The 27,585-nt window shown below is 39.3% G+C and overlaps 1 protein-coding gene across 2 annotated transcripts in view; it reads left to right on the plus strand.

Moving 5' to 3' along the window:
• Nucleotides 1–27,585, plus strand: part of ASCC1 (activating signal cointegrator 1 complex subunit 1) — a 102,194-nt gene that overhangs the window by 62,003 nt on the left and 12,606 nt on the right. For both annotated transcript variants that reach the window (XM_061181084.1, XM_061181095.1), the window contains exons 8-9: nucleotides 6,894–7,018; nucleotides 12,888–12,973. In XM_061181084.1, the coding sequence (XP_061037067.1) occupies nucleotides 6,894–7,018; nucleotides 12,888–12,973 (211 nt within the window). The remainder of the gene's footprint in view (nucleotides 1–6,893; nucleotides 7,019–12,887; nucleotides 12,974–27,585) is intronic.

The raw sequence follows: 27,585 nt of genomic DNA on the forward strand, positions 1-27,585 counted from the left end.
AGGACTAACCCTTGCTTAAAAATCTCCCATCATTTCACATCATCCTTTGAATTAGTTCATATTCCTCAGTCTAGCAGTCAGTATCTTCCAGGATGAAACCAACTTAATATTTCAACTTGATCTTCCACTTATCTTGGACTTGCCCCAAGCCCTAGCCAGTTTCACTGCTTGTTGATGATCCTTTGTGTCTTTGTTAATGTTGTTTCTTGTGACTAAAATTTCTTTCATGTTACTCCTCATCTCTTTTTGTCCAAATGCTGTCATTCCTTCTTGCTATCTTTCCTTCTTTTTTCTCAAGTAGACTTTAAGATTCTTGGGGGCAGGGAGTGTCTTATTCAGCATTATATATCCAGTGGCTTTTATAATTCATGACTCATAGTCGATGTTCAGTGAATGTTTGTTTACTTAAGTCATTTATTTTTTCAGCTGATTTACAAAGATGAATTGAGTACAGTTAGCTTCCTGTCCTAAGCCCATCCTCCTGGTAACCTATTTTAGTCTCAACCCAGCTGTGACGTCTTCCAAAGCACCTTGTATTGCTTGTGTCATTACCAAAGTCCTCTTTATAGTTATTTTAATAGATTGTAAGCTCCTTAATGACAAGAGCTATGTTTGCTTAGTTTTTAATTCTTTTTGTGACTACCATGGTGCCTGTATACAGTAAGAACTCAAGAAATGTTAATTGGATAGAGCTGAATTAAATTGGGGGAAAAAAAGCCCAAACAAAAGCCTGGAATTTGCACTTTCTAGGGAGTCAGTGATCATTCTGCAGTACAACTCCATATCCATAAAGATGGCTCTGGAATGCTTGAGCTTTGTAGCACTTACAGGCCTTTAAACTAAGAGCTCAGATTCAAGGCATTAATAATTGGCTTCTGTTTTCAAACACAAAGCACTATCTAAATGATAAAGCTGCTTAAGAGTAATTTTTTATTTTTCTCATAGCAACCCTATATTATTTTTAATTCACTTATGAGGATGCAAAGGTATAGAGAAGCTTTGTGACTCATTCATAGTCAACCAGGAAAGGATCAGTGAAGTAAGAATTGAAAGACTATAATGTTAGAAATATATTGACATATTGTCAAATGTAGTATCCATGACAGCAGCCTGAAATTTAGTGATTGTTTCTAAGCACCCTTAAGTTGTCTTAATAGAACTCCAAAGATTTGTCATTTATGAATTCATGCATACATACCTGCAACAGCTATTCATTGAGCACTGATGATATGTCAATTAGGTATTAACTTGGGTGCCAGGGTAAGGCAGTGAATAACATAAAGAGCTGGCTTCGTGGAAGTGCACAATAAATTGATAGCAGAGCAGAGCTGGCTGCCAGGAGACTTAGATTCCCGTCCCTCTGCCCTGACTGAGCAACTCAACCTGTCTGTGCTTCGTTTCCTCTTGTGTAAAGTGAGCAGGTTAGACTAGAACATTTTAAAGGACTTTAATCTCTTCAAAGTTCTGAGGCAGACATCTTAATTTGCCACAAAGACAAAGATGGAAACTAGACTCTTTGATTTAGTCAATTTAATTTCCTTCCTCTAGTATTACATGCTCCCTGTTTCTCTACAGCTGAGCTCCCTGTCCACTTCTTTTTCTTACTTTTATTTTTAATTAATTAATTAATTTATTTATTTATTTATTGCTGTGTTGGATCTTAGTTGCTGTGCGCGGGCTTTCTCTAGTTGTGGCGAGCAGGGGCCACTCTTTGTTGTGGTGTGCGGGCTTCTCATTGCTGTGGCTTCTCTTGTTGCGGAGCATGGGCTCTAGGTTCACGGGCTTCAGTAGTTGTGGCTCATGGGCTCTAGAGCGCAGGCTCAGTAGTTGTGGCTCACGGGCTTAGTTGCTCCGCAGCATGTGGGATCTTCCCGGACCAGGGCTCGAACCCGTGTCCCCTGCATTGGCAGGCGGATTCTTAACCACTGCGCCACCAGGGAAGTCCGCACTTCTTTTTCTTTAATAGGAGAGAGGGAACAGTGAGGCATCATTCTGTTGTGATTTGAAATTGAGGTGCATTTTGCAGTGCTTGGTTATGTTTAGACCTAAGTTATGTTGTAATATTTTAAAATATTTTAAACTTTATGAGATGGTGTTAGTTAATCAGAAACTTTAGACCCACTAATGTAGGTCTTGGCTTGGAGATCCACATGCACAATTAAGTAAGTTAAACTGCAAAATCAGAGTTAACGTGCATTGTGAATGTATTTTATTTTCCCCTTAGGAATGTAGGAACAAAGTCGTTTTCTTGAATCAGTCCTCTTTGTGCATCCTTACTAATGTCTTATTGGTTAGCCCTTCTCATTGCTGGTTTAAATACTTGAGAAAAATATTTTATATCATGGGAAAATATTCAGGGTATATTAAGTGAAATAAGCAGGTTATAGAAAAATGTCTGTCTTTTTAAAATTGATGTTTATCTATCTGTAGCAAAAGACTTAAAAATTATTTAACCCCAAATTAAGTGCTTATCTGTGGATGGTAAGGTTGTTTTCCTTTTTGTCGTTTTCTGCATTTTCCATTTATTCTATAAGAAACATGTATTATTTTTGTAATCAGAAAAAAATTAAGATAACTATGCAGGGAAGCACAGCATCTCTCTTAACTGGCTTCCAAGCCTTTAGTTTTCCCCTGCATATCTTGCTTCTTACAACCCCGTCTTGCTTTCCTAGGTCTACCAAATAAGACTACAGCCCTGCCTGACACACAGGAGCCTTCACAATCTGGCTTCAGCCTGCCTCCACTTCATCGCTGCCCTTCCCTCTCCACAGAATTTCTCATGAACCTGGAGTGCGGTGTATTCTTTGATATTCACTCTTTCAGTTGTTCAGGACAAAAATTCTTTTAGAATCACCTTCAACTCCTGACTGCAGTATATTAGAAAAGCCACCGCCCTCCTCACCACCCCCACTGCTGCCATGCCCACCAGATGGGGTGTTGCGACAGCCTCTCACCTGCCTTCCTGCTTCCATTCTTGCCTCCACCACTGTGTGTCCTCCACATAGCAGCCAGAGGTTTCCTTTTAAAATGTCAGTTGGATCATGTCATTGTTCTGCTGAAAACCCTCCAGAAGCTCGCCACCTCACTCAGTAGAAGACAAAGTTATTACAGGGGCCTAAGAGCCTTATGTAAGCCCCTGTGACCTGGTCCTCCCTCCTCTCCCACCTCATCACCTCTCCCCACAGTTTCGTTCCATACACTGGCTTCTTACCGTTCCTCCGCCATGCCACAAGTATGCTGCCTCATATGACTATATTTGCTGTTCCCTTTCTCTGGAATGCTGTTCCCTTAGGTCTCTGCTCAAGTGTCACTTTATCAGGGAAGCCTTACCTGATCACCATGTCTAAAATAGTACACTTACCCTCAATCCCTTTCTCCTCCCTCTCTTCCATTTTGTTTTCTTCATGGTGCTTAGCACCACCTGATGTCGTATATGTATATTTGTTTACTATCTGTCTCCTTCCACCAGAATGTAAGCTGCTCAAGAGCAGGGACGTGTTCTGCTCATCCTTTGTATGATTCCCATTCCCACACCAGCCCTTCCTGTCTCCTTTGAGATCTTGTTCTGTTGATCCCCTCTGTTTCCTAAGGTTTCATCTTCCTTCTCTGTTGGATAGTTTCTTGTTGTCAGTAAGCATTTTCAACTGTTTCTCCTCATTGAAAATAAACACAAACAACCTGCCCTCAATTCTGTATCTAATTACCGAGGCAATTAGTTTCTTCCCTTCCTTGGAAGTTTCTTGAGTTTATGTGCATGTATCCCCTCCCCGTCTGTCTGGCCTCTCCCTTGGTCCTCTGCAATAAGGCTTCCGTCGCCAGTGTGCCAGCGAAACTGCTCTGGCAAAGGTCTCTAATAATGTTCTCATTGTAAGAAATAAGTAAGCATTTTTTGCTCCTTTTCGTACTTTACTTTTTATAGCATTGTACTATACTGATTATTCCTCTTTTCCCACCCCTTGTAATTCTCTTTTCAGCCTTCCCGAAGTTTTCCTTTTCTTGTTCCTCATCCTTATCAATTGTCCTTACTGGTTCCTTCTCTGCCCCTTACATAGGAGTGTCCCATAAAGGCTCTGTCCTTAGCGCTCTTCTTGCTTGCTCTGATTCCCCCTCACCCTGTGACTGCATCTATCCCATGCTTTTAACTACTTTTTTTGCACTGATAACTCCCAGATCTGTGTCTTTTGCCCAGATTTTTCTCTTGAGCTTCAGGCTTGTTATTTCCATCTCTCTCCTAGACATGTCCCATTTGAAATCCGGTGCCACACATGAAAAAGTATACACACTATTAACCCTCTCCACCACTCCCCACCTTGGTCAGTGACCCACCTGCTCATTTAAGGTGAACTCGTGGGAGTAGCTCTCAGCTGCTTCCTCTGCTATAACACTGTCGTATCTGAGGGCCCCAACTTCTCTCTCACAAGCTCTTTTGAATCCATTCCCTTGTCTCGGTTCTCACTGCCCCTGTCATAGTTTAGATCTTCATCCCTTTCTACTTTGTAGCATGGTCCTTAAAGTTTGTCCTCTGAAGCCAGACTGCATGGGTTCTCATTTTGGATCTATCACTTATTAGTTGTGTGACTTTAGTCAAGTTTTATAACTTCTCTGTGCCTCAGTTTCCTCATTGGTAAGGTAGGGATAATAATTTATCGTGAGGATTAAATGATTTAACAGATATAAGGTGCTTAGAATAGTGCGTGACACATCGTGTTTGTTATTATTTCTACTATTAGTACTGTTAGTACCACCTAGGTGACCTCGGTACCGCTCGTCTCTTCCCCTTCTAAAGCATTTTCCACTGTGCCACAGAGTCAGCTTCACAAATGGGTAGCTGACCACATCATTCCCTTTTAAAAGATTTCCGTGGCTTCCCATGGTCTGACCATTATAGTCCCAGCCCTGTGTTCTATTTCTGGAGGTCAATGGTGAGGGTATGGGTATTTATTTTATTATTATTAATTATAGCTTACTTGGTACTTCCCTGGCGGTCCAGTGGTTAAGACTCCATGCTTCCACTACAGGGGGCACGGGATCGATCCCTGGTCAGGGAACGAAGATCCCGCATGCCATGTGGCCAAAAAATAAAAAAATAAAAGAATTATAGCTTACTCATGTTTAAATATTCTTTGGTTAGTAGACAAAATAAAAACAATTAAGATAGAGAAGTTAGAATTATATAACAAGATTAATTTGGAACTTTGGAGCCTGAAAAACATGAAAGGGAAAAGAATCCTTTGTGCTTCTCACTCAATCTCTAGGGGAAGATAACTCCCTCTTGCTGCAGCATATGAGTGCAAGCGGAAAAGGGTTGTTTTGCCCATGTCTAAATGGGTGAAAGATAACTGGGCGGTAGGGGTACCAGAGGCTGCTCTATCCGTGTAGAGACAGGCATTGAGCAACTCAGCTGCTGCAACCAGAGAGACTGCCCTGTGGCCTCAGGAAAACTCCCACAAATGGGCCATGCAAGGTGGGCTTGGCGCACATCTCACATAAAACAGACCCATCCAGCCCTGCTCAAGGAGAAGCTGCTCACTGGGCTACAGTGTTTTACCACAAGCCGTGGCCCAAGAAGCAGTGGAAGATTCACCAACTCTACAGATATCTCAGGGCCACTTGCATCTGGGAAAAGAAGTGGTATGTGGCACAAAGAGTATTACTAGTATGTACATCTAAAATGTAAAATCTAAAAAATGTGAAATCTGTTGTTCATTAGTACACTGGCGAGGAATGAAAGATTTTGAGCTGGGGAAGTCAATTAGCATGCAGCACAAATCTCAGAAAAAGCCAAGGGCAAGGTTGAAAGGAACAGGCTGCTCCCTGCGCTCACCAGGTGCACTGCTCTGTCATTTGATGCAGACCTCCACATCAGCACCCATGTTCAGTGAGAACTTCAGGCTCAGGTTGGACATTTGGTCACACTATGTAAAAGCCACAGGCTGAACTTCACCATCAGATGAGTGAGTGGTCACGGAAGATGGCTGCTTTCTGAGGCCTAGGGCCAAGATCTGCTCCACCACATCCTCGATGGGATAATGACCCTCTCTCAGTGGCACAACTGGCAAAGTTCTTCAGAATTGAAGGGGAGATAAAGAGTTTTTCAGACAAACAAAAACTGAAGGAGTTCATTGCCACTAGACCAGCCTTACAAGAAATGTTAAAGAGCATTCTTTAAGCTGTTGATCAAAACACCTGAACAGAGTGAAAACTTCCTGTGCAAGAATTGTTTCTGGTGGAGGTATTGGAATGAACAGCCATCATCTAGATAGTACTCACCCACTGCAGAACCCTTAGTGCTTAGAGCCAGCTGGAGTCCATTTGGAGGCATCAGTTATGTGGCCCGTGGATTTTGCTATAGTTGTCTTCATTGGTACTACACTTATACCTCATTGAACACTGATGTAGTGGCCAGGGCTGCTGGGATTTTCACAGTGCATGCTCCTTCCCAATGAGCAAATGTCTTAGAGTCATGCCAGACCTCATTTGATCCTGGCAGAAACACATCAACCACAGTAGCTTTTGGTTCTGTGACTGGATGAACCAATAAAGCACTTTCTTTTAGACAGCTCTCTGCTGAGCCTGGCTTCTTGTGCAAGATTTCCAAGATCATAAACTTCCATCTTCCTTCAAGGCCATGCTTAAACCTCCTGTGAAAACCTGGCCCCTCCAAGTATAGTCACTGCCTTACACTCACCATGATGTGCAGTTGTTTCCAGGTGTCTTGTCCACGCAAAGCTGTGTGCTTCATGATGGTGGGGACTGCAGCCTTATTTACTTCCTCTTGTTTTGAGGGCCTTGTACGGTGATTGGCTGAGAGTAGATGCTTCATAAATGTGAATTAGTAATCAGGGTTCAGGAATTTACTAAGATTTCTGTACTTCTTTCTTCAATTTCTCCAGGCTGCAGGAATTGGTTGATCGAGTACTGGAACGTTTTCAGGCATCTGGACTAATAGTGAAAGAGTGGAATAGTGTGAAACTCCATGCTACAGTCATGAATACTCTATTCAGGAAAGACCCCAATGGTAAGTGCTTCATAGAACCACAGCACAGTTTGTGATCAGCAAGGCCTAATGATGTCCCTGGGGTTTGAAGAGAATGGGCTATCAAAGAATCTCTGCTACATCTTCTGTTTTAGATCCATTAGCTTGTTTTGATGAGCGCAGTGGAAGGGGGCAGGGACATATCTAGCATGGGACTGTAACATTCCAAATCTTTTATTTCTGTCACACATAGGGTTGCCGGATATAGCAAATAAAAATATAGGATGCCCAAGTAAATTTCAGGTGAAAAATGAATAATTGTTTTAGTGTAGGTATGTCCCATGAAATACATGGCAGCTTTTTTTTTTTTTTTTTTTTTTTTAATAAAACAAGAAAGAAGATTAACTAGTAAAGGTAAATGTTAGAGCAGTGATTCTCAACTAGAGGCAGTTTTGCCCCCAGAGGACATTTGGATTGTCTGGAGACATTTTTGGTTGTCACAGTTAGGGGGCTGGGAGTGAGTTGCTACTGGCATCTAATGGGTAGAGGTCAGGGGTGCTGCTTAACCCTCTACAATTCACAGGACAACCCCTCATAACAAAGAATTATTCAGCCCCAAATGTCAGTAGCACGAAGGTTGAAAAACCTTGTGTTGTAGTAATGTTTTTTTCCCTCATGAATCTAAACCTTCATATAAAAATGCCTGTTTTAACCCTTTATTTGGGATAATCTACATTTTAATAAGGATTATTTTTCTTCCCATCCTCACCCACCAAGTGAAAGCTGTCTAGCACACATTCAACATCTATCTGATCAGGAGCTACAAATTCAAGTTATGTGCAGCTTCTTCTTCAAAGCCCTGTTGTTTAAAATATACCAGCACCAAAACTCCATATTCAGGTTTTATTACGTTGGAAGAGGACTCCATCAGGACTCCATCAGAACCCATGAACTATTTATAGATTTATAGTTTAGGACAGTTTTTGTGTCCCTTTTTACCAAAGTACATCTTTTATTTTATTTATTTATTTATTTATTTTTTATAAATTTATTTATTTATTTTATTTATTTTTGGCTGTGTTGGGTCTTCATTTCTGTGCGAGGGCTTTCTCTAGTTGCGATGAGCGGGGGCCACTCTACATCGCAGTGCGTGGGCCTCTCACTGTCGCAGCCTCTCTTGTTGCGGAGCACAGGCTCCAGACGCGCAGGCTCAGCAGTTGTGGCTCACGGGCCCAGTTGCTCCGCGGCATGTGGGATCCTCCCAGACCAGGGCCCGAACCCGTGTCCCCTGCACCGGCAGGCAGACTCTCAACCACTGCGCCACCAGGGAAGCCCCAAAGTACATCTTTTAATTTCTTCAGATACATACCAGAGATCGCAACTGTAAGTTGTTTGGTTTGGTTAGCGCCATTGTTGGACTAAGAGATATGTAGCTAATCCAATTTTTGGTTCTAGTGTTAACTGTTTTATGATGCTACATTGTATTTTCTTTAAGGCTTTTCTAAATAAATCAGTGTTTTACCTTTCAGAGCACTGAGATCAAAAAACATTCAAATGACTTCAGTCAAAGCCTATGGACTCTGGGTAGTTAATAGAATCCGAAGTGCTATGCTTATTCTTGTTCTGATGGAATATATTTCTTTCATTTGGATAGTGGTATTGCAGAAGAACATTTGGAATTCCAGAAAAAAATTTTTTTTTGGAATATTTGGTATAAATTATAATGTAAGTTATCTAATGGGAACATTTAAAGGAGTTTGTGGTATTTATTTTGTTCTGGACAGTTTTTTTAGTTTATTTATTTTTGGCTGCGTTGGGTCTTCTTTGCTGCACGCAGGCTTTCTCTAGTTGTGCCGAGCGGAGGCTACTCTTTGCTGCGGTGCACGGGCTACTTGTTGCCGTGGCTTCTCTTGTTGCGGAGCACGGGCTCTAGGCACATGGGCTTCAGTAGTCGTGCCACGCGGGCTCAGTAGTTGTGGCACACGGGCTTAGTTGCTCCGCGGCATGTGGGGTCTTCCCGGACCAGGACTCGAACCCGTGTCCCCTGCGTTGGCAGGCGGATTCTTAACCACTGCGCCACCAGTGGAGCCCTGGACAGTCAGTTTTAATCTTGGAAAACAGTTAGATCCCCTGAGGTGGTGTACATTTTAACATCATCACGTAAAGACAGAGGTTCAGAACTCTAAAGTACGCTCTAGGGACTTCCCTGGTGGTCCAGCGGTTAAGACTCTGTGCTCCCAATGCAAGGGGCCCGGGTTCGATCCCTGGTCAGGGAACTAGATCCTTCATGCATGCCGCAACTAAGATCCCGTGTGCTGCAACTAAGACACGGCACAGCCAAGTAAATTAATTAATTAATTAATGAAAAAAAAAAAAGGTACACTCTAATTCAGGGGTCCCCAACCCCCAGGGCGCACAGCAGGAGGTGAGTGGCGGGCAAGCAAGGGAAGCTTCATCTGCCGCTCCCCATTGGTCTCATTACTGCCTGAACCATTCCCCCCATCCTGGTCTGTGGAAAAATTGTCTTCCATGAAACCAGTCCCTGGTGCCAAAGAGGTTGGGGATCGCTGCTCTAATTCATTGGTTCAGAAGTTACACTGTATCTAGCACCATCTAATAGGACTTTCTGTGATGATAGAAATATTCCATATCTGTGAAATCCAGTATGGTAGCCACTATCCACATGTGGTTATTGAGTACTTGAAGATGGCTGGCTAGTGAGACTGAGAAAGTGAACTTTTAATTTCAATTAATTTAAATTTAAATAGGGACTTCCCTGGAGGTCCAGTGGTTAAGACTTTGAGCTCCCAATGCAGGGGGCACAGGTTCGATCCCTGTCAGGGAACTAAGATACTGTATGCCGCATGGCATGGCCAAAAAAAAAAGAAATTTAAATAATCACATGTGGCTAGTGGCTACTGTTTTGGACAGTGCAGTATTTTATTAGACATCTAATACTATCAGTAATACATTCTGCGTCTGTCCTAGTCCTTAAATCTTAGTTCAGAGCTCTTACAACTATACCATACCCCATTATTAACTAACCTCTTAACATAAAAGAGTTGAATTACATAGGAATCTGTATCTTTTAAATTGTGTGGATCCGGATGTATATTCAGTTGGCACCAGAGCTTCATGTAAGAAAATGTTCTGTGTTCACAGTCTAGTTATCCTTTCCTATTGACATATATTTTAAATATAACAGCTTTAGTGAGATATAATTCCTATACTGTATAATTCACCTATTTAAAGTATATAATTCAATAATGTTTAGTATAGTGAGTAATGTAACCATTACCACAATAAATTTTAGAACATTTTCATCACCCCAAAAAGAAACTCCATAGTTATTGGCAGTGACTCCCCATTTTCCCCTTACTCTTCAGTCCTAGGCACCACCAGTCTACTTTCTGTCCAATGAATTTGCCTTTTTTGCATATTTCATATAAATAGAATCATGCAATGTGTGATCTTCTGTGACTGACTTCTTTCACTTAGCATAATGTTTATAAGGTTCATCCATGTTGTAGCATGTATCAAATGTCATTCCTTTTTATTACCAAATAATAATCCATTGTATGGACATACACATTTTATTTATCCATTCATCAGTTGATGGACATTTCTGTTGTTTCCACTTTTTGGCTATTATGAATAATGCTGCTGTGAACATTTATGTATGTGTTTTTGTGTGGGTATATGTTTTCATTTCTATTAGGTAGATACTTAAGTATGAAATTGCTGCATCATGATATCACTATGTTTAATTTTTTGAGGAACTGCCAGACTGTTTTCCAAAGTGGCTGCACCATTTTACATTCCCACAAGCAGTACAGTAGTTCCCCCTTATCCGCGGGAGATACGTTCCAAGATCCCCAGTGGATGCCTGAAACTACATACCACATTCTGTATTTTTCCTATGCATACATACCTATGATAAAGTTTAATTTATAAATTAGGTGCAGTAAGAGATTAACAACTAATAATAAAATAGAAGAATTAAACGATATACTGTAATGAAAAGTATGTGAGTGCTGTCTGTCTCTCTCAAAATTTTTTATTGTACAAATTTAGTGCCTTTTCCATTTTCACTAAGCACTTACCATGCACTGTGACCGTAACTTTTGCAGTTTCTGAGGTGTGACAGCAAAACTAGTACGAATCTCTTTTTCCTTCTTCCTAATTTCACGGATAGAAGATTCTTAATGTAGATATTAGCAAACCTCAGCATATGATTTTTTTCTTTCCTTATTAAGTCAAGAACTTTCACCATTTCACTTAAAGGAAGCGCTTTATGGCTTTTCTTTGGCATATCCGAATTGCTCGCATCACTATTCTTGCCCTTTGGGGCCATTATTAAGTAAAATAAGGGTGACTTGAATACAAGCACTGCAATACCTTGACAGTCAATCTGATAACAGAGGGTGGGATACGCTGGACAAAGGGATGACACTTTCTGGGTGGGACAGATCACGCTACTCAGAATGGTGCACAATTCAAAACTTAGGAATTGTTTATTTCTGGAATTTTCCATTTAATATTTTCGGACCTCAGTTGACCATGGGTAACTGAAACCATGGAAAGCAAAACCATGAATAAGGGGGGACGACAGTATATGAGGGTCTCAATTTCTCTACATCTTTATCTGCACTTGTTATTATCTGTCTTTTTTATTATTGCCATCATTTTGGGTATGAAGTGGTATCTCATTGTGACTTTGATTTACATTCCCCTTATGACTAGTGCTACTTATAGATTTTGCACCTGTCATTAAACATTTTAATCTTCAGATTTCATTACTGCTTTTTTATTGACATTTACTTAGTATGAATTTAAAGTTTCACATCTCCTTTTAACAAGGAACCTATTTTTAAGTTGTGAAATGTGCATGGGATTGGGATCTTGGATTAAGAGAATAGTTCTCATTAGAAAAATAGTCCTGTAGTTACCCAGGTGTAATTCCAGTGGGCTAGCTAAAATATATTATGTTCATGGAGTTAGCACTTTGCATGTGTTTTATCAATTCTGACGTGGTAATCTCCATACTTATATACAATAAAAGAATATACTCAAAAGTAGAAATACAAATATTTTTGAGTGTCTGTTGATGGGCAGGAAAGGGTTGATATTTCAGAAAATATTCTGATAGTTAAATAATTCTTGAAGATGCTTTAAATTTTATATACCCTGGATTCTTCTCTGTCTTGTGTTTTTCTCTTGAAAAGGCTATAGAATACATTGTTTTGCTTTTTCTTGCCAGTTATCCCTTTCCTTTGATATCCTTTTTCTGCTGCATTTGAAGGACATCTTTTCGGATAAGCAAGCTAAATTAATGCAAGGAGTTAGAACACAGCTTTGATGAGGCTAAGGTCATAGATTTGCAGATTTCTGTGTAGAATGTCAGGATACCTTTGATTGTAACTGAAGAGGTTTTTCTCATTCGGGGTGAGTCCTTAAATCAATCCAAAACATAGTTGCTGGCATTTTTAACTAGTTAATCTGTGAACTGTATATTTTTATGTATTTAAAAATGCATGCAGCTTATACAAAATCTTGGGGTTTTAGACTACAAGAAACCTTTGGAAATCACCTAGTCTTAACCTCTAACTTTGTAAATGAGGAACTGAGGTCCATAGAGGAGACATAAACTGCCTAAGAATATGGTTAGTTATGTAGTTTATGTACAGTGAGTACTTGGACATTGTTCAATGAATAAATATATATCAGTTGATGACAGAGCTGAGACTAGATGCTGGGTCTCTTGACTCATAGCCTGATATATTTCCCTCCATATTATGTCACTTTCCAGGTAGTACATGAAGATCTTGCTAGTTGTCCCTGTAGAAGTCCAAGAGAAAACAGATGCATAACCCAAGCTTCTCTTCTAACATTGTCTTTGGAATATTTACAGCTGAAGACAGGTACAACCTCTACACAACGGATGGCAAATATATCTTCAAGGAAAGAGAATCATTTGATGGCCGAAACATTTTGAAGGTCAGTATGAAGCAGAGCGAATTGGAAACCTTTGGCATGTGTCCTAAAATAAGGGAGGACAATAAGTGGTTCTCCTTTTAACAGTAAAGTATATTTTTCTCATATTTCCCATGAGGATTATTGATTGAAAGGACTGTTAAAATTTTTTTTCATTGTCCTAAAAGAGAAATCTTTTTTGACTTGTTAAAAGGCTGTTGGTATCTCTTAGAGTACTTGAAACTGATGATTTAAGAAACAAGTATAGTGACTATTTGGATCCATAGGAATAAGTTGATTTTAACCTTGTGAGTCTTGCTCTGTATTTTACCTCTGGAGGACTGAGTGTGCATTTTTTTAAGTGAAAAAGAATAGTTTGTCTTGTTCTAGTAGATTTTTCTCTTCACCCACAAAGTCGCTCTCCAAAGTTCCTGTATAATCTATTTTTACTCAGGAACAGCCCATGTGCTAAAGACTCGGTGGTCCATTTCTGACTGTTGAGGATTTGCTTCTGAGCGTTAAATTAACCTATGAAATTTAAATAAAAAGGGTTCTTTAGGATTGCATTTATCTTTCTCCCACAGACCACATTCTGTAACATCCACAGTTTATGCCCTCTCTATCAGGTTAACATACCATTGTGCCTCTGCGTAAAGAGAAACATAAGTTGATACCAAAGGAGAGGTTTTTTTTTTTTTTTTTAGATTTTTTTTTTTTTTTTTTTAATGACTACATTTATTTATTTATTTTTTGGCTGTGTTGGGTCTTCGTTTCTGTGCGAGGGCTTTCTCTAGTTGCGGCGAGTGGGGGCCACTCTTTATCGCGGTGCGCGGGCCTCTCACTATCGCGGCCTCTCTTGTTGCGGAGCACAGGCTCCAGACGTGCAGGCTCAGTAGCTGTGGCTCACGGGCCCAGTTGCTCCGCGGCATGTGGGATCTTCCCAGACCAGGGCTCGAACCCGTGTCCCCTGCATTGGCAGGCAGATTCTCAACCACTGCGCCACCAGGGAAGCCCAGGAGAGGTTTTTGATTCTTCATTTTACTTGTTCTATAATGATGTAGGTCATACATTTTCAAGGCCATGGGTGTTTTTTGGAGCTGGGAGGGAGAGTATGTATATAATAACTTAAGAATAAGCTCTAGCTTTAAAAATGTTTTTTCTTTTTCCTTCCTTCCTCCATTCCCTTATCTTATCACTTGACAGTTTTCTTGCCAAATGCCTAATATGACCTCATTGTGTATAATTAATGACTTCACTCTTCAGCAGCTGCAAGCTTCTCACTGCAGAGCCCAACAGGGCAATGACAGCATTCACTTAGGCAGGCATTCCTGCCTTGTGGGGAAGGGGCTTTGCAGGGCATTGTTGATTCCTTCTTTTACTTGATACCTTTTCTCTCTTTGAGTAAGTTTCTTGTCCTCAAAGTAGCTATCGTAGCTTCCCTTTGAGTGGCAAGCTGCTAATGAATTCAGTTGCAGTTTACTTATTTTCCCAGGCCACAGCTTCATTGTATGAATCTTTCTCCTCCTCTAGCTCATTTCCTGGGCTTTTTAAATAATAGCATTAATTACTTTGCTTTTTTGTTATTGTTAATTTGATTAAGAAAAAAACTAGACGAATGGGGAAAGAAATCTGTTGGAATGACTCAAGCCAACTTGGTTCCTTTGAAATTAGAATTAAAGCCCAAAAGGTATGTTGATGCAAGTGGAGTGTGAGGTGCTTTGACATCTATAAGAGGGAGGTAACAGCAGGGAGCCTGAGAAGTTGCTGTATGAACAGTATGGATCTCTCATTTAATATTTAATTTTTCTCATTCTGGAAAGTCAGTTTTCCATTTAAAGATGCTTGGCTTGGAAATCTTCCTAACCCACCCCAGTGATGACACGGCTGTAGCTCCCTCTAGTGTTGACGAAAGCTTGCTATAGTAGTTGTACCCTTACTGTTAATGCCTAATCGGAGTTTTAGAGCTGGGCCCAGCTAGGTACTTGGAAACTATTTAATCCAGTTCCTCATTTTACTCTCTAAGGGTGTGAGATCCAATATGGTTAAAGTGTTTTGCCAAAGGTTAACGCTAGATAGTAGCAGAGTCTGAATCAGAACAAAAAGATTCAAAGCTCACAAGTTAGCAATGTTCCTCCTCTCTTGCATAAAGATGCTCAGTGTTTAGGTAGAGATCAGTAGATATTTGAAACTGGGCCTATCTGAATTGTGAAAATATCTGACTAGACATAAATGTTGGGGCAACGGGTGTGCCAGTTAGTCTAAAACTGGCTAATTAAGAATTAGACTTTTGAGTTGAATGTAATACTAACACCAACAGAAATACTTATTGACTGTATACCATCTGTCAGACTATGTGCCCTGTAGATAAAAGTCATTATGATACAGTCCTTACCTTCCAGGAGCTTCCTGTCTTTGAGAGATACAGCCGGTTAATAGGTAATTACAGTATAAAATGATGGGGGCAAATTATGAGATGGAGGGGAAGTACCTTTGAACACAGGTAGTTGTAACAAAGTATCTTTTGATAGAATTTCCAATATATTACTTTTTTTTTAATAAACTTATTTATTTATTTTTGGCTGCATTGGGTTTCATTGTGGTGCACGGGCTTCTCATTGCAGTGGCTTCTCTTGTTGTAGAGCACAGGCTCTAGGTGTGCGGGTTTCAGTAGTTGTGACACGTGGGCTCTAGAGCACAGCCTCAGTAGTCGTGGCGCACAGGCTTAGTTGCTCCGCAGCATGTGGGATCTTCCCGGACCAGGGCTCAAACCCGTGTCCCCTGGATTGGCAGGCGGATTCTTAACCACTGTGCCACCAGGGAAGTCCCCCCAGTATATTACTTTTTAATCATTAGTTCCAGAAAATATAATCTTTCACTTACATTTAATCAAAGGAATTAACTTTTCTTTGAGAATAAAGGTAAAATGTGGCATCCAACAACTAGCCCCCCAAACACACAAGCGGTAATAACTGTATTTATGAAGTAGCTATAGCAGCCCACTTTTTGGAATTACAAGACAAGTCTTTCTCAACTAGAACATTAGAACCCATGGCCCCTGAATCCCTTGCAAAAAAAAAAAAGATTTAAAAAACTGATGGATTATACATAGTTTTTGTACCAGATATAATTATTATGTTTAGAAAGGGAAAAAAATCACTTTCATTAACAAGATAGGAACTGACTTGGAATAAACAGAAAGGTTAACTGCATTGGTTGTTAAGGATCCCAAGCATATGTGTACAGCATATTAACAGCTACATAGGTCAAGGATCAGGAATGCTGGTGATGGGAAGCAGCCTTGGAAAAAAATCAACTTCATCTGCTATTCAAAGAGAAACAAAACGAGAATGCAAGTCATTGCTCATTGCTGTAAGAATTTAATGAGTAACAGCCAATTGCTATTCTACTCCATGAAGAGAATTGGTCCTTTTTGCTTGGTGTAGTATTATGTGTTTTGGATGCCTTAATAAGAAAAAAAAACTCCGACTCTTGGAGGTAGAAGCCACATTTTTCTTTTGTATAGCTCTTTTGAGAGTTGTTGCAGCTATTATAGACTAGTATCTGGTTATTCCTAGTTAAAATAAGAATTTTCTTACCCTAAGAAAGACTTTGAAAGAAGAACTGACAACTAAAGAATCATTCCATGTGTTTTTCAAACCAGAAAAAGAATATATTTAGTAATAGCATTTTTTTATGGAAGACTGACAGATAGCTCTGAAAGGAGGATATACAAGTGAAGAAGACCTAGGCCAAATTAATAGGATAGTGTCCTGTCAGAGGGTTTCCATTTCTCATCCAAGAGATAGGAGCAAAGATGTAGTTTGTCTATAATGCAGTGATAAACTTGTAAATGGAGAAATCATGCTGATCTAAAGACGTAATGCAGGAAATAACTGCTCCCTCGCTAGCTAGAAGTAGAATGGTCATTAACTGCCAGTTTCTGGAGAGAGAAGTGGTCTTAATGGCAGTCTGTTTGGGGGACTTATGAAATGGCCTTATGCAATCGAATCAGTATTCCAAGACTGTGCTCTCAGCAGATTGAATAGGGGTACAGTAGTAACTGTTTAAAAGCATAGCTTCTAACTGCAAAGTGAAGAGGAGACATTAGAGCCCTAGGTTGTACTCACCAGAGATGATTTGGTACAAATAAAGGCACAATAATATATTTGGGAAGGAATGGACAGTACTATAGGTCCAAAATCAAAGGGCATTGTGAAAGTGCCATTTCTTTAGATACTTAAAAATCCTGGAACAAAGTGATGCTGGGAAGACTATACAGCTTCATGTAAAAGAATGAAATTAGAACACTTCCTAACACCATACACAAAAATAAACTCAAAATGGATTAAAGACCTAAATGTAAGGCCAGACACTATAAAACTCTTAGAGGAAAACATAGGAAGAACCCTCTGACATAAATCACAGCAAGATCCTTTTTGACCCAACTCCTAGAGAAATGGAAATAAAAACAAAAATAAACAAATGGGACATAATGAAACTTAAAAGCTTTTGTACAGCAAAAGGAAACCATAAATAAGACAAAAAGACAACCCTCAGAATGGGAGAAAATATTTGCAAATGAAGCAACTGACAAAGGATTAATCTCCGAAATTTATAAGCAGCTCATGCAGCTCAATATCAAAAAAACAATCCAATCCAAAGATGGGCAGAAGACCTAAATAGACATTTCTCCAAAGAAGATATACAGATTGCCAACAAACACATGCAAGGATGCTCAACATCACTAATCATTAGAGAAATGCAAATCAAAACTACAATGAGGTATCACCTCACACCAGTCAGAATGGCCATCATCAAAAAATCTACAAACAATCAATGCTGGAGAGGGTGTGGAGAAAAGAGAACCCTCTTGCACTGTTGGTGGGAATGTAAATTTATACAGCCACTATGGAGAACAGTATGGAATTTCTTTAAAAAACTAAAAATAGAACTACCATACGACCCAGCAATCCCATTACTGGGCATATACCCTGAGAAAACCATAATTCAAAAAGAGTCATGTACCACAATGTTCATTGAGGCTCTATTTACAATAGCCAGGACATGGAAGCAACCTAAGTGTCCATCGACAGATGAATGGATAAAGAAGATGTGGCACATATATACAATGGAATATTACTCAGCCATAAAAAAGAAACAAAATTGAGTTATTTGTAGTGAGGTGGATGGACCTAGAGTCTGTCATACAGAGTGAAGTAAGTCAGAAAGAGAAAAACAAATACCATATGCTAACATATATATGGAATCTAAAAAAAAAAAAAGGTTCTGAAGAACCTAGGGGCAGGACAGGAATAAAGACGCAGACATAGAGAATGGACTTGAGGACATGGGGAGGGGGAAGGGTAAGCTGGGACGAAGTGAGAGAGTGGCATGGACATATATACACTACCAAATGTAAAATAGATAGCTAGTGGAAAGCAGTCGCATAGCACCGGGAGATCAGCTCGGTGCTTTGTGACCACCTAGAGGGGTGGGATAAGGAGGGTGGGAGGGAGACGCAAGAGGGAGGGAATATGGGGGATATATGTATATGTATAGCTGATTCACTTTGTTATACAGTAGAAATTAACACAACATTGTAAAGCAATTATACTCCAATAAAGATGCTAAAAAAAAAAAATCCTGGAACATATAAACCAAGTAAAAAAAGAGATGAATTTTTTTTTTCTTTTTATATGTAAGAATACTTAAATTTAGAGAAAGAGGGAATTGGCAGTATTTAACTATATTAATATTTAATAGTACTTTATCTGAAAATATGTTTTAAATCTAGCTAGGTACATTGAGACTTTTTTGAAAGATGTAAATGAGAGTAACTCGAGTATTTCATTCATTTTTGCTTTTGCTCCATCGCTGCCTCTTAAAGTTCTTTAAAAGGACAGTTAGAATGAATGCATTTAAATGAGAGCTTTATTTAGTTTTCTTTACTTAGAGAAGTTTCTATAAAGGAAGCTGTTTAAAAATACATACTATTTATTCTCTTTGGTAAAAGTTCATAAAACGTATATGTACTTTTAAGCAAATAATCATAAAGTGAACACTGTAACTACTACCAAGGTCAAAAAGCAGAATGTGCCTCACATGTCCTTCCCTGGCCAACTCTGTGGTCTATTTGTCCTAAGGTAACAAAGGCACAATTAAGTTCTTAAATACTCTTAGTGAAGAGGCTTGTTTTCAATGATTACTTGTTTCAGAGTATTAGAAGAATATTGAAAAGATGAATTCATTTTTATTTTTTCAAGGGAAGAGAGATTAGATTGAGAACTTGGTAGTAATTTTGTTTAAAAAGATATTAATGACTACAGAGGAAGACTAGCATTTAGAAAGTATGTTATTTCTAAGGAAGAAAATATTGTGTTTTTTATTATCCAATTCAGTATTAAGCCATGTTACATACTGTTCTTGAAAATTACTTCTTAGTCACATGGCTCTTCTTTAGAATTTTTTTTTTTTCAAAACTCACCTTTCGCAGAAAGCCTTTCCTTGAAAATCTATCACTAAATGTTCCATTGCACTATTATATCAGTATGAATAACAGCAAATTGAGTGTAGAAAAAAGTTGCTATGTCTCATTACCACCGTAGCTATGGTGTCATTTTTACTACCTGATATTTCTATGACTTGAATTTTTTTTTTTTTTGGCCGCACTGCACGGCTTGCGGGATCTTAGTTCCCTGATCAGGGGATCGAACCTGGGCCCCGGCAGTGAAAGTGCCGAGTCCCAACCACTGGACTGCCAGGGAATTCCCGAAATTTTAATTTAAGTAAAATCACTAAGCAGGTGTCACTTTCTCTTTAAGCTATTTATGCTTATACACTGTTGACATTTATTAACTTCACTTGGGCATACTAATATTTTGTAAGAGCTTTTATCCACAGCATTGGAAGCAATCACATCATTCTTGACAATCATGTAAAATAGGCAGCTTGTTAGAGGAGCAAATGTACAACTTTCTGGAGAATTTACTTGGAAAATAAAAGCAAGATGTTGTGGAAAAGGCTTCTGTAAGAAGAGAGTTCATAGAAATAACATATATACTCACATATGTATATATTAATTAAGGATTGGAAGATAAAGCTAAGGAAATCTCTGGCAAAGTGGAGAGATAGAAAATAGGGAAAAGTCTGACAAAGAGGATCCTCAGGCAGTGCAAAAATTAACTGTTAGGGTTCTGAAAGGAGAAAACAGACCTTGGAGTCTTGAACTCGGATGAAAGAGCCTCTGGACTGGTAGTGTTCCCAGGTACTTGGCAATAGTTAAGAAAAATCCTTTCTGGAAGAATGTTCTATCACCCTCTGCCTAAAAATATTCTTCCAAGGAACTTTTGCCCCCAAAACAGCCAATACACAAAAATAACTAGGCATATGAGGAAACCACTCACCATAAGCAAACAGACATCCAGAACTCATAAAGACATGAAATACTAGAATTATCAGACTTAGGCTAAAAACAACTTTTTTATCAGGTAATTGGGAACTATTGCAAAGAAAAAGTGATGTAGCAGTTTTGAAAAGAACCAAGTAGAAATGCTAGAACTGTAAAAATGCAATAACTGAACTTAAGAGCTCAGTGGATGGGTTTAGCAGCAAATTAGCAAATTAGATAGAGCTGCAGAGGGAAGTAGTGAACTGGAAATTGTCAGAAGAAATTATCCAGCATGTTGCATGGGCAGAGGGGAAAGGTAAAAATTACAGATGAGAGAAAAAGAGACAGATAGGATAGAGTGAGAAGATCTAATATACATTTAATTGGAGTCCCAGAAGGAGAGGAGAGAGAGAATGGGCCAGAGCTGATGAAAGACATCAACCTCCTACAGATTAAAGAAGCCAAATGAATTCCTAACAGTTTTGTTGAGTGAGCCTATATTGCACTTTTCTTTCCTACAACTTGTGACTGAATCATGGACAACATTAACTAAACTACTTAGGCCCCAGCACTTTTTAAAATGAATGTCCAGAGTTTGTTGGCAGTATCCACATTACAAAGAACAAAAACCAGGAAATCAGTGAAAGAATGCTTTTCTTAAAGTAGGTTATGAAAAAAAAAAGAAAGAAGGGTAAAAGGTATCCAGGAATTCTCTTTACTATTTTTGTAACTTTTCTGAAAGACTGAAACTACATCAATGTAAAAAAATTATAAAAAAAAAAAAAAAGATGGAAAGACAGACGTACTCTTGGGAGGGGAATAGGACACTAACCATTTGTTATGGTTGTGGGTTTTTTTTTTAATAACCATCTTCCAGAAAAGTTTGTTGAAGTCTTGCCTATGTTCTGTTCCAGCATCTAGGATAGATGTAACTTCTGTTAATTCCTGATCTTACTACAAAATTTGGCCCATTTGATTTCAAGGGGTATAAGAATTTAATGTAAGGAACAACTTCCTGATTAGGATGTTTCATATTGAGCAAGCTACTAATAAGGTAGCTGCATCTTTCACTAGAATGTTTTTTGTTTTGTTTTGTTTAAGAAAATAGAGTCCATTTCTCTTTAAAGCCATTCTTCCCACCAACATCCTTTTCAAACTATTCCGTTTAATTCCATGAAACCTATCTGTCAGCTCTGTCATTACACTGAAACCGCACTGTAAAAAGGCACCAGTAGCCCCCTTTTGTCCAGTGCCTTAACCTACTTTAATTTTTTCCCAGTAACCACATTGAGAGTTGTAAGCCCTTTTCTCTTTCAAATGTTCTCTTCTCTTGGCTTCAGTGGCAGTTGGCTCTCCTGGTTTTTTTCCTTTTTCTGGTTCTACTTTTTTTTTTTTTTTTTTTTAATTCACTGCCTTGTATGACTACTTCCTAAAGTTTTGTCCTTATCTTTCTGTTTTTCTTTTACTGCAATCTTGTTCTATCCAAATCCTACTCATTCTTCAAAGTCCAGTACAGGTGTTACCTCCTCCATAATGGTAAGGACCATCGCAGTCTATGGCATGCTTCCACCTCTTAATGCCTTCCCTCCTCTCCTTACTTTGTGCAGACACCATTCACGTGCCTCTCAGCGCTTAGCAATGTCTCTTGTGCCTGGCAAGCATTCGGGAAGCTTTTTCTGGATTGGCTAAAACTGTTTTCCGTAGAAATCAGAAATCTATACATTTCTATAGAATCTTCCTTTGGCAGAAGAAAAGAAAAAGATTTTGTTTGACAAAGGGGATATTTTTTGCCCCTTACTTGAAATTGTAACTCTCAGAGCAGGGTCCTGCAAGCTGTGGTCTAAGGACCAAATTTGGCCTATCCCCTGTTTTGTTGTATGGACCTCAAACTATGAATGGTGTTTATATTTTTTTAATGGTTGAAAAGAAGTAAAAGAAGAATAATTTATAACATGTAAAAATTATATGAAATTCAAATATCAGGGTCTCTAAATAAAATTTTTTTGGAACACAGCTGTCCTCATTTGTTTATGCACTGATTGCTTTTGCGCCACAGTGCCAAAGTTAAGTAGTTGTGATGAACAATGTATGACCACCTGACCCTTTATGGAAAAAGTTTGCTGACCACTGTCTTAAAGGTTAGTGTTTAGTTCAGTTTTTTTTTATTTCACCCAGTGCCCTTTCTGCTTTGTGATTAGATATGATGCTTGTATTTAATAGACCTTCAAGATATATTATTTATGTCATAAATATTTAGTTAGCAGCAGTCAGTCCTATTGAATTTTCGTTTACTTAACTCTTTTCTAGCAAATGTTTCTTTTTAAAAATTAGTTTACTAAATTCAAGAAAAGAGAGCCCCAAGTCAAATATACCTGTAACTCATACAATCCTCCATTAATAAGTGAAGTTCATTTTTCAGTTAAATTTGATTGCAACTTTATTACTTTACATCAGCAAGGTTCAGCTGATAGGAATAATAATGAGCTTGAATTTACATTTAAATTCCTTTTATTTCAAAATACATCCAAAAATAATTTTATGTTTCTCTGTGGTGTGCACTATTTAACTTTAAACATGAACAGTGATTTCTTTTGCATTTTCATTTATGCCTTATTACAGAAGGTATTAATAAAAAGTATTGAATGAAAACTAAAGACCAGTGAACTTGTAAGTAAACCTGTGTTAATTTTAAAATTAGCATGAATAGGGCTTCCCTGGTGGCACAGTGGTTAAGAATACGCCTGCCAATGCAGGGGACACGGGTTCAAGCCCTGGTCCTGGAAGATCCCACATGCCGTGGAGCAGCTAAGCCCGTGCGCCTCAGCTACTGAGCCTGTGCTCTAGAGCCTGCGAGCCACAACTACTGAGCCCACGTGCCACAACTACTGAAGCCCACGTGCCTGGAGCCCGTGCTCTGCTACAAGAGAAGCCACAGCAATGAGAAGCCCGTGCACCACAACGAAGAGTAGCCCCTGCTCGCCGCAACTAGAGAAAGCCCGTGTGCAGCAGCGAAGACCCAATGCAACCAAAGATAAATAAAAATAAATAAATTTTAAAATAAATAAATAAATAAATAAAATTAGCATGAGTAGCAGAAAAATGTGGCATTTAGAAAGGAACCTGTGACAAGACATCTTGCCAAAATACGGCCACTCTTGCTTTGCTCTGTTACTGATAAAATATGGCTCTGCCTCCATTCTTTTTTTTTTTTCCCCCATGGGTTTAGAATGCAAGTTTTATTTTTGAATCCCCATTGAAATAAATATGTTACTCTTTGAAAAATATTTAGTTATATGCCACTAAAATTATCCCTAGAGCCCCCAGTGATAGTCATGCCCCATTCTGGAAAACACTACCATAGGGAATTACTGGAGGTACCCTGGGGAGGTAGGATGAGACCACTGTTTGTTGAGCAGGGGTCGTCTGTGTCCCAAGTAAGCTGCTTGCTGCTGTTCATAATTCTCTGAACCCCAGACCTACCAGCATATTGGATCTTATCTTTCCTGGCTGGCAGCACTTTGGTGGCTCCCTATTCTCTTCTAGATAGAAGAGTAAATACCTTAACATAACCTACAAGGTCCTTGGGGATACTGGGATAGGCCTACCATGGCCCCATCAGGCTGGTGAAGAGAGGGGGACAGGAAACAGGGAGGATCTCCTGGAGGAAGTGACATTTGAGCTGAAGTCTAACCGATTTATGGGAGAGAACTAGGTGATGGTGGTGAAGAGCTTTTTTAGGTAGAAGGAACAGCATGTGCAAATTTCCTGAGGCAGGAAGGAACAGTGTGCATGTGAGCACCTGAAAGAGGCACTAGAGGAAGAGTCAGGGAGAGGAGTTTTGCAGGGGCCAGACCCTGCCTGCAGTCCCTGGAGGCATCACAAGCATTGTGATCTTAATGCTGTGCCTTACGAGGAGCCATTTAGAGCTTCAAGAACCGTGACTTCAGTTACTTGAATAACAAATACTTTTGAACAGCTACTCCAGGTGGAGCACTGGGGATTTTAACAGAACAAGACTCTCATGGTCCCTGCCATCAGGAAACTTATATTTTTTTAAAAACAAAAGTTATACATATGCATGGTTTAAAGAAATAACAGGTATTATAAGGTTTTCTATGAAAACAGAAGGCAGTCCACTACCTTTTCCCCCTTTTCCACTTTCGCAGTCTGCCTCCATTCTTGATGATTACAAAACAAAACTTGAGCAAATGGGAGATGCGGGAAATCATTAGGGGCTTTTCATATTTTGCTAGTAATAGAAATAATGTATTATATGTTAAAAATCTGAAAGACTTCTGACAGGTGATTGAGCAATTTCTTAGAGCATCAGATATATAAGGAAAAGTACAGTTTGAAATGCTTCAGTTTGGTTTGGTACTATCTTGTTTTAGATTATTGGGTTGGGGGCAGGGGGAAGATTCACATCCAAGCAGTATTTCACCAAAACTTATCCTCTGAATTTGTTTTATGTGTCACTTTGCCTGGAAAGTGAAATCTTAAAACACTGATGAGAGCAGCTAAAGATATGACTGTCAGTGAGGCACAACCATTGTTAAGATGAAACTGGAAAATGAGCAGTTGGCTGATTTTTGACAGAGCCAACATCTGTTCTAGAAAGATGCACCCTCCCTGGTCTGTTGCTGTCTGTTCATACAAGATGTTTTTTTTTTCTCCCTTCACTCTCTTTTGAATTTATGTTTATTGGTTATTCATCTTTGCAGTGGTACTGGGATACTTCATGCCTTATCTTGGCTCAGGCAGGGAATGATGGGTTTGGAAAGTCTAACCTGCACAAAGACAAGAAATAGGCAAAGACAATAAGAATGAAAAAGAATTATGAGATTAAAATTACTTTTCTTAAAATCTTTTCTGGTTTTTATCAGGATGAAAAATATTTTATCGAATACCTGCTAAAGATAAAACACTAAGCTACGTGCTTGGTGCATTTGGGGGGGATGGGGATAAATATTCGATTGTTTGGTCCCTCTGATCCCATTCCTATGAACTCTTTTGACAAGGTGCCTGTTATTATTGTGGGGAATATTTATTTCTTTTATATATTCATTTGTAGGGGTCTAGTATATCATTTTGGGTGTAGTTCACAAGTGAAGGGAGTCGGGTTATGGTTCACTTGGGTCTATTTTATTTTTTTTTAAGTTGTAAAATATACGTAACATAAGATTTACCATTTTAACCACTTTAAGTGTATAATTCAGTGTCATTAATAAGCACGTTCACATTGTTGTATAACCATCACCACCATCCATCTCCAGAACTTTTTCACCATCCCAAATTGAAACTGTGTACCCATTAAACAATAACTCTTCATTCTCCCCTCCCCTCTGCCCTTGGCAACCATAATTCTACTTTCTGTCTCTATGAATTTGGCTCTATAGGTACCACATATAAGTGGAATTATACAGTATTTACCTTGATTCTGGCTTATTTCAGTTACATAATGTTTCCAAGTTTCATACACATTGTAGCATGTATCAGGATTTAGTTTCTTTTTAAGACTGAATAATATTCCATTGTATGTATATATTCCATTGTGGTTTTTTAGCTACAGTGTAAACACACCAGTAACCAAATATAAATCTGCACCTAGAGATGGTGACAGGGCACTGTCTTCCTTGAGACAGCCTATTGTTTAGGGACCAGACCAAATGAAACCATATTAGATTAGGTGGCTTGGTGCCAGCAATGTCTAAGTGTTATTCCAAATGTTAGAGGACATTGTGGAAAGAGAAGGGAAATGAGAGTGAAGTTCACGATGAAGCTGTGACGATTTCTTAAGAAATCATGTCCTCTTTCCCATATCTCAATGGTGAAACAGTTTTAGAACTAATGCTCGTAGATGAACATTATTATTACAAAATAAAAGTAGAAAAACAAGATGTAAGTCAACCAGAATTCCAGTTCAAAGTTTGCGCTCTCAGTTGTAGGTTAAAACATTGATACCAGTTTGTTAAATTGGAGAGGTTTTGCAACTCCTGAGGTGTGTGTGGCGATGATAACCCTATCCCTCTTCCAAGGCCTTTTGTCTGACCTTTAGTCCACACCTTTGCAGAGGGGAAGGAGGCCATCTGGACTGGATTACAGACAAGTAAGTAAGTGTGTGTCATAATAGATAATGTTCCAGTGGTGCTACTGAAGGCAGGTTTCCTATGGTCCTGACAGAGGACAAAATAAATATTTCACGTCTCGTTGTCTAATAAGATAAGATGACTTAGTTGAAAATCTAAGATAACATGTGGCAACCTCTCTCTCATCTTCCAAGGAAGCATTTCAAACAGCTATTTTTTGGACAGCTCTTATTTATATGTGTATATGCTCTTGCTGGTGCCTGATGTTGCCGAGGGACATCTGATTTGCTCTTTAACTTTTCTTGTTGCTGTTCTCCTGTTGGAAAAGTTGGAGTGGAGGTGGCTGCACCTGATGACTTTTCCTCTTTTCTCACTGTTCTTTTTCTGAATTTGTCACTTGGAACACTAGTCAGCCTCTTGGTGCCCCGCCTCCCCAAAGCCATTTGCCTAGAGACCCCCAGGCTGAGCAGAAATCATCTCTGCTGCTTTCTGCTGAGTTGCACTTCCTTTCTCATATATAATACAAAGATCAAACACCTCCTGTTGCTATTGTTTGAGGGACAATTATGAGTAATCCCTGAGGGAAGATGACCAAACTGAAAGTAAGAGTGGTAACAGATTTGAATGAGCATTAAGCAGCCTCCTTCTAAGGGAAAGAATTTATCTGCAGAAACGTTATCTAGATTAGTTCTGAAAGGGCATCTGCCCTTAGGGCTGGTGGTCACAGGCTTAGGGCATTGAAGAGACCCTGCTAGCCAGCAGCCACCTGGGGCAGTTTTTCCCTGGTGAAGCAGTAATATCCATGCCTGAAGGCAGGGCTTTCTCTGGAAGAAATTTTGCAGCAAACTCAACTCCCAGCGGCCCATCTCTGATGCTAATTCTACCTGCTGCTGTGGAAACCAGCAGAGCGTGCTGCTGTGTGCTGAGATGAGGTCTGGGTTCTTCAGCCATGTCAGCACAGCCTCTTCTCTCCTCTCCTGCCTCCTACCTCCACCCACATCTTTTTATTGCTTCTTTTTAAAACTGAAAAGACTCTGCAGGGAGGGGAAGTCCTTTGGCATTTTGAGTATTGAGGTGCTCAGCAGAACTGCCTGGCATCCTGTTTGTATATAGCAGTTTTAATTCACTCTCTAATAGGTCATTTGGCCTTACCAGCAGAGTCT

This window comes from Eubalaena glacialis, chromosome 1 (genome assembly GCF_028564815.1).
Source record: "Eubalaena glacialis isolate mEubGla1 chromosome 1, mEubGla1.1.hap2.+ XY, whole genome shotgun sequence".
In the NCBI taxonomy this organism is placed as follows: domain Eukaryota; kingdom Metazoa; phylum Chordata; class Mammalia; order Artiodactyla; family Balaenidae; genus Eubalaena; species Eubalaena glacialis.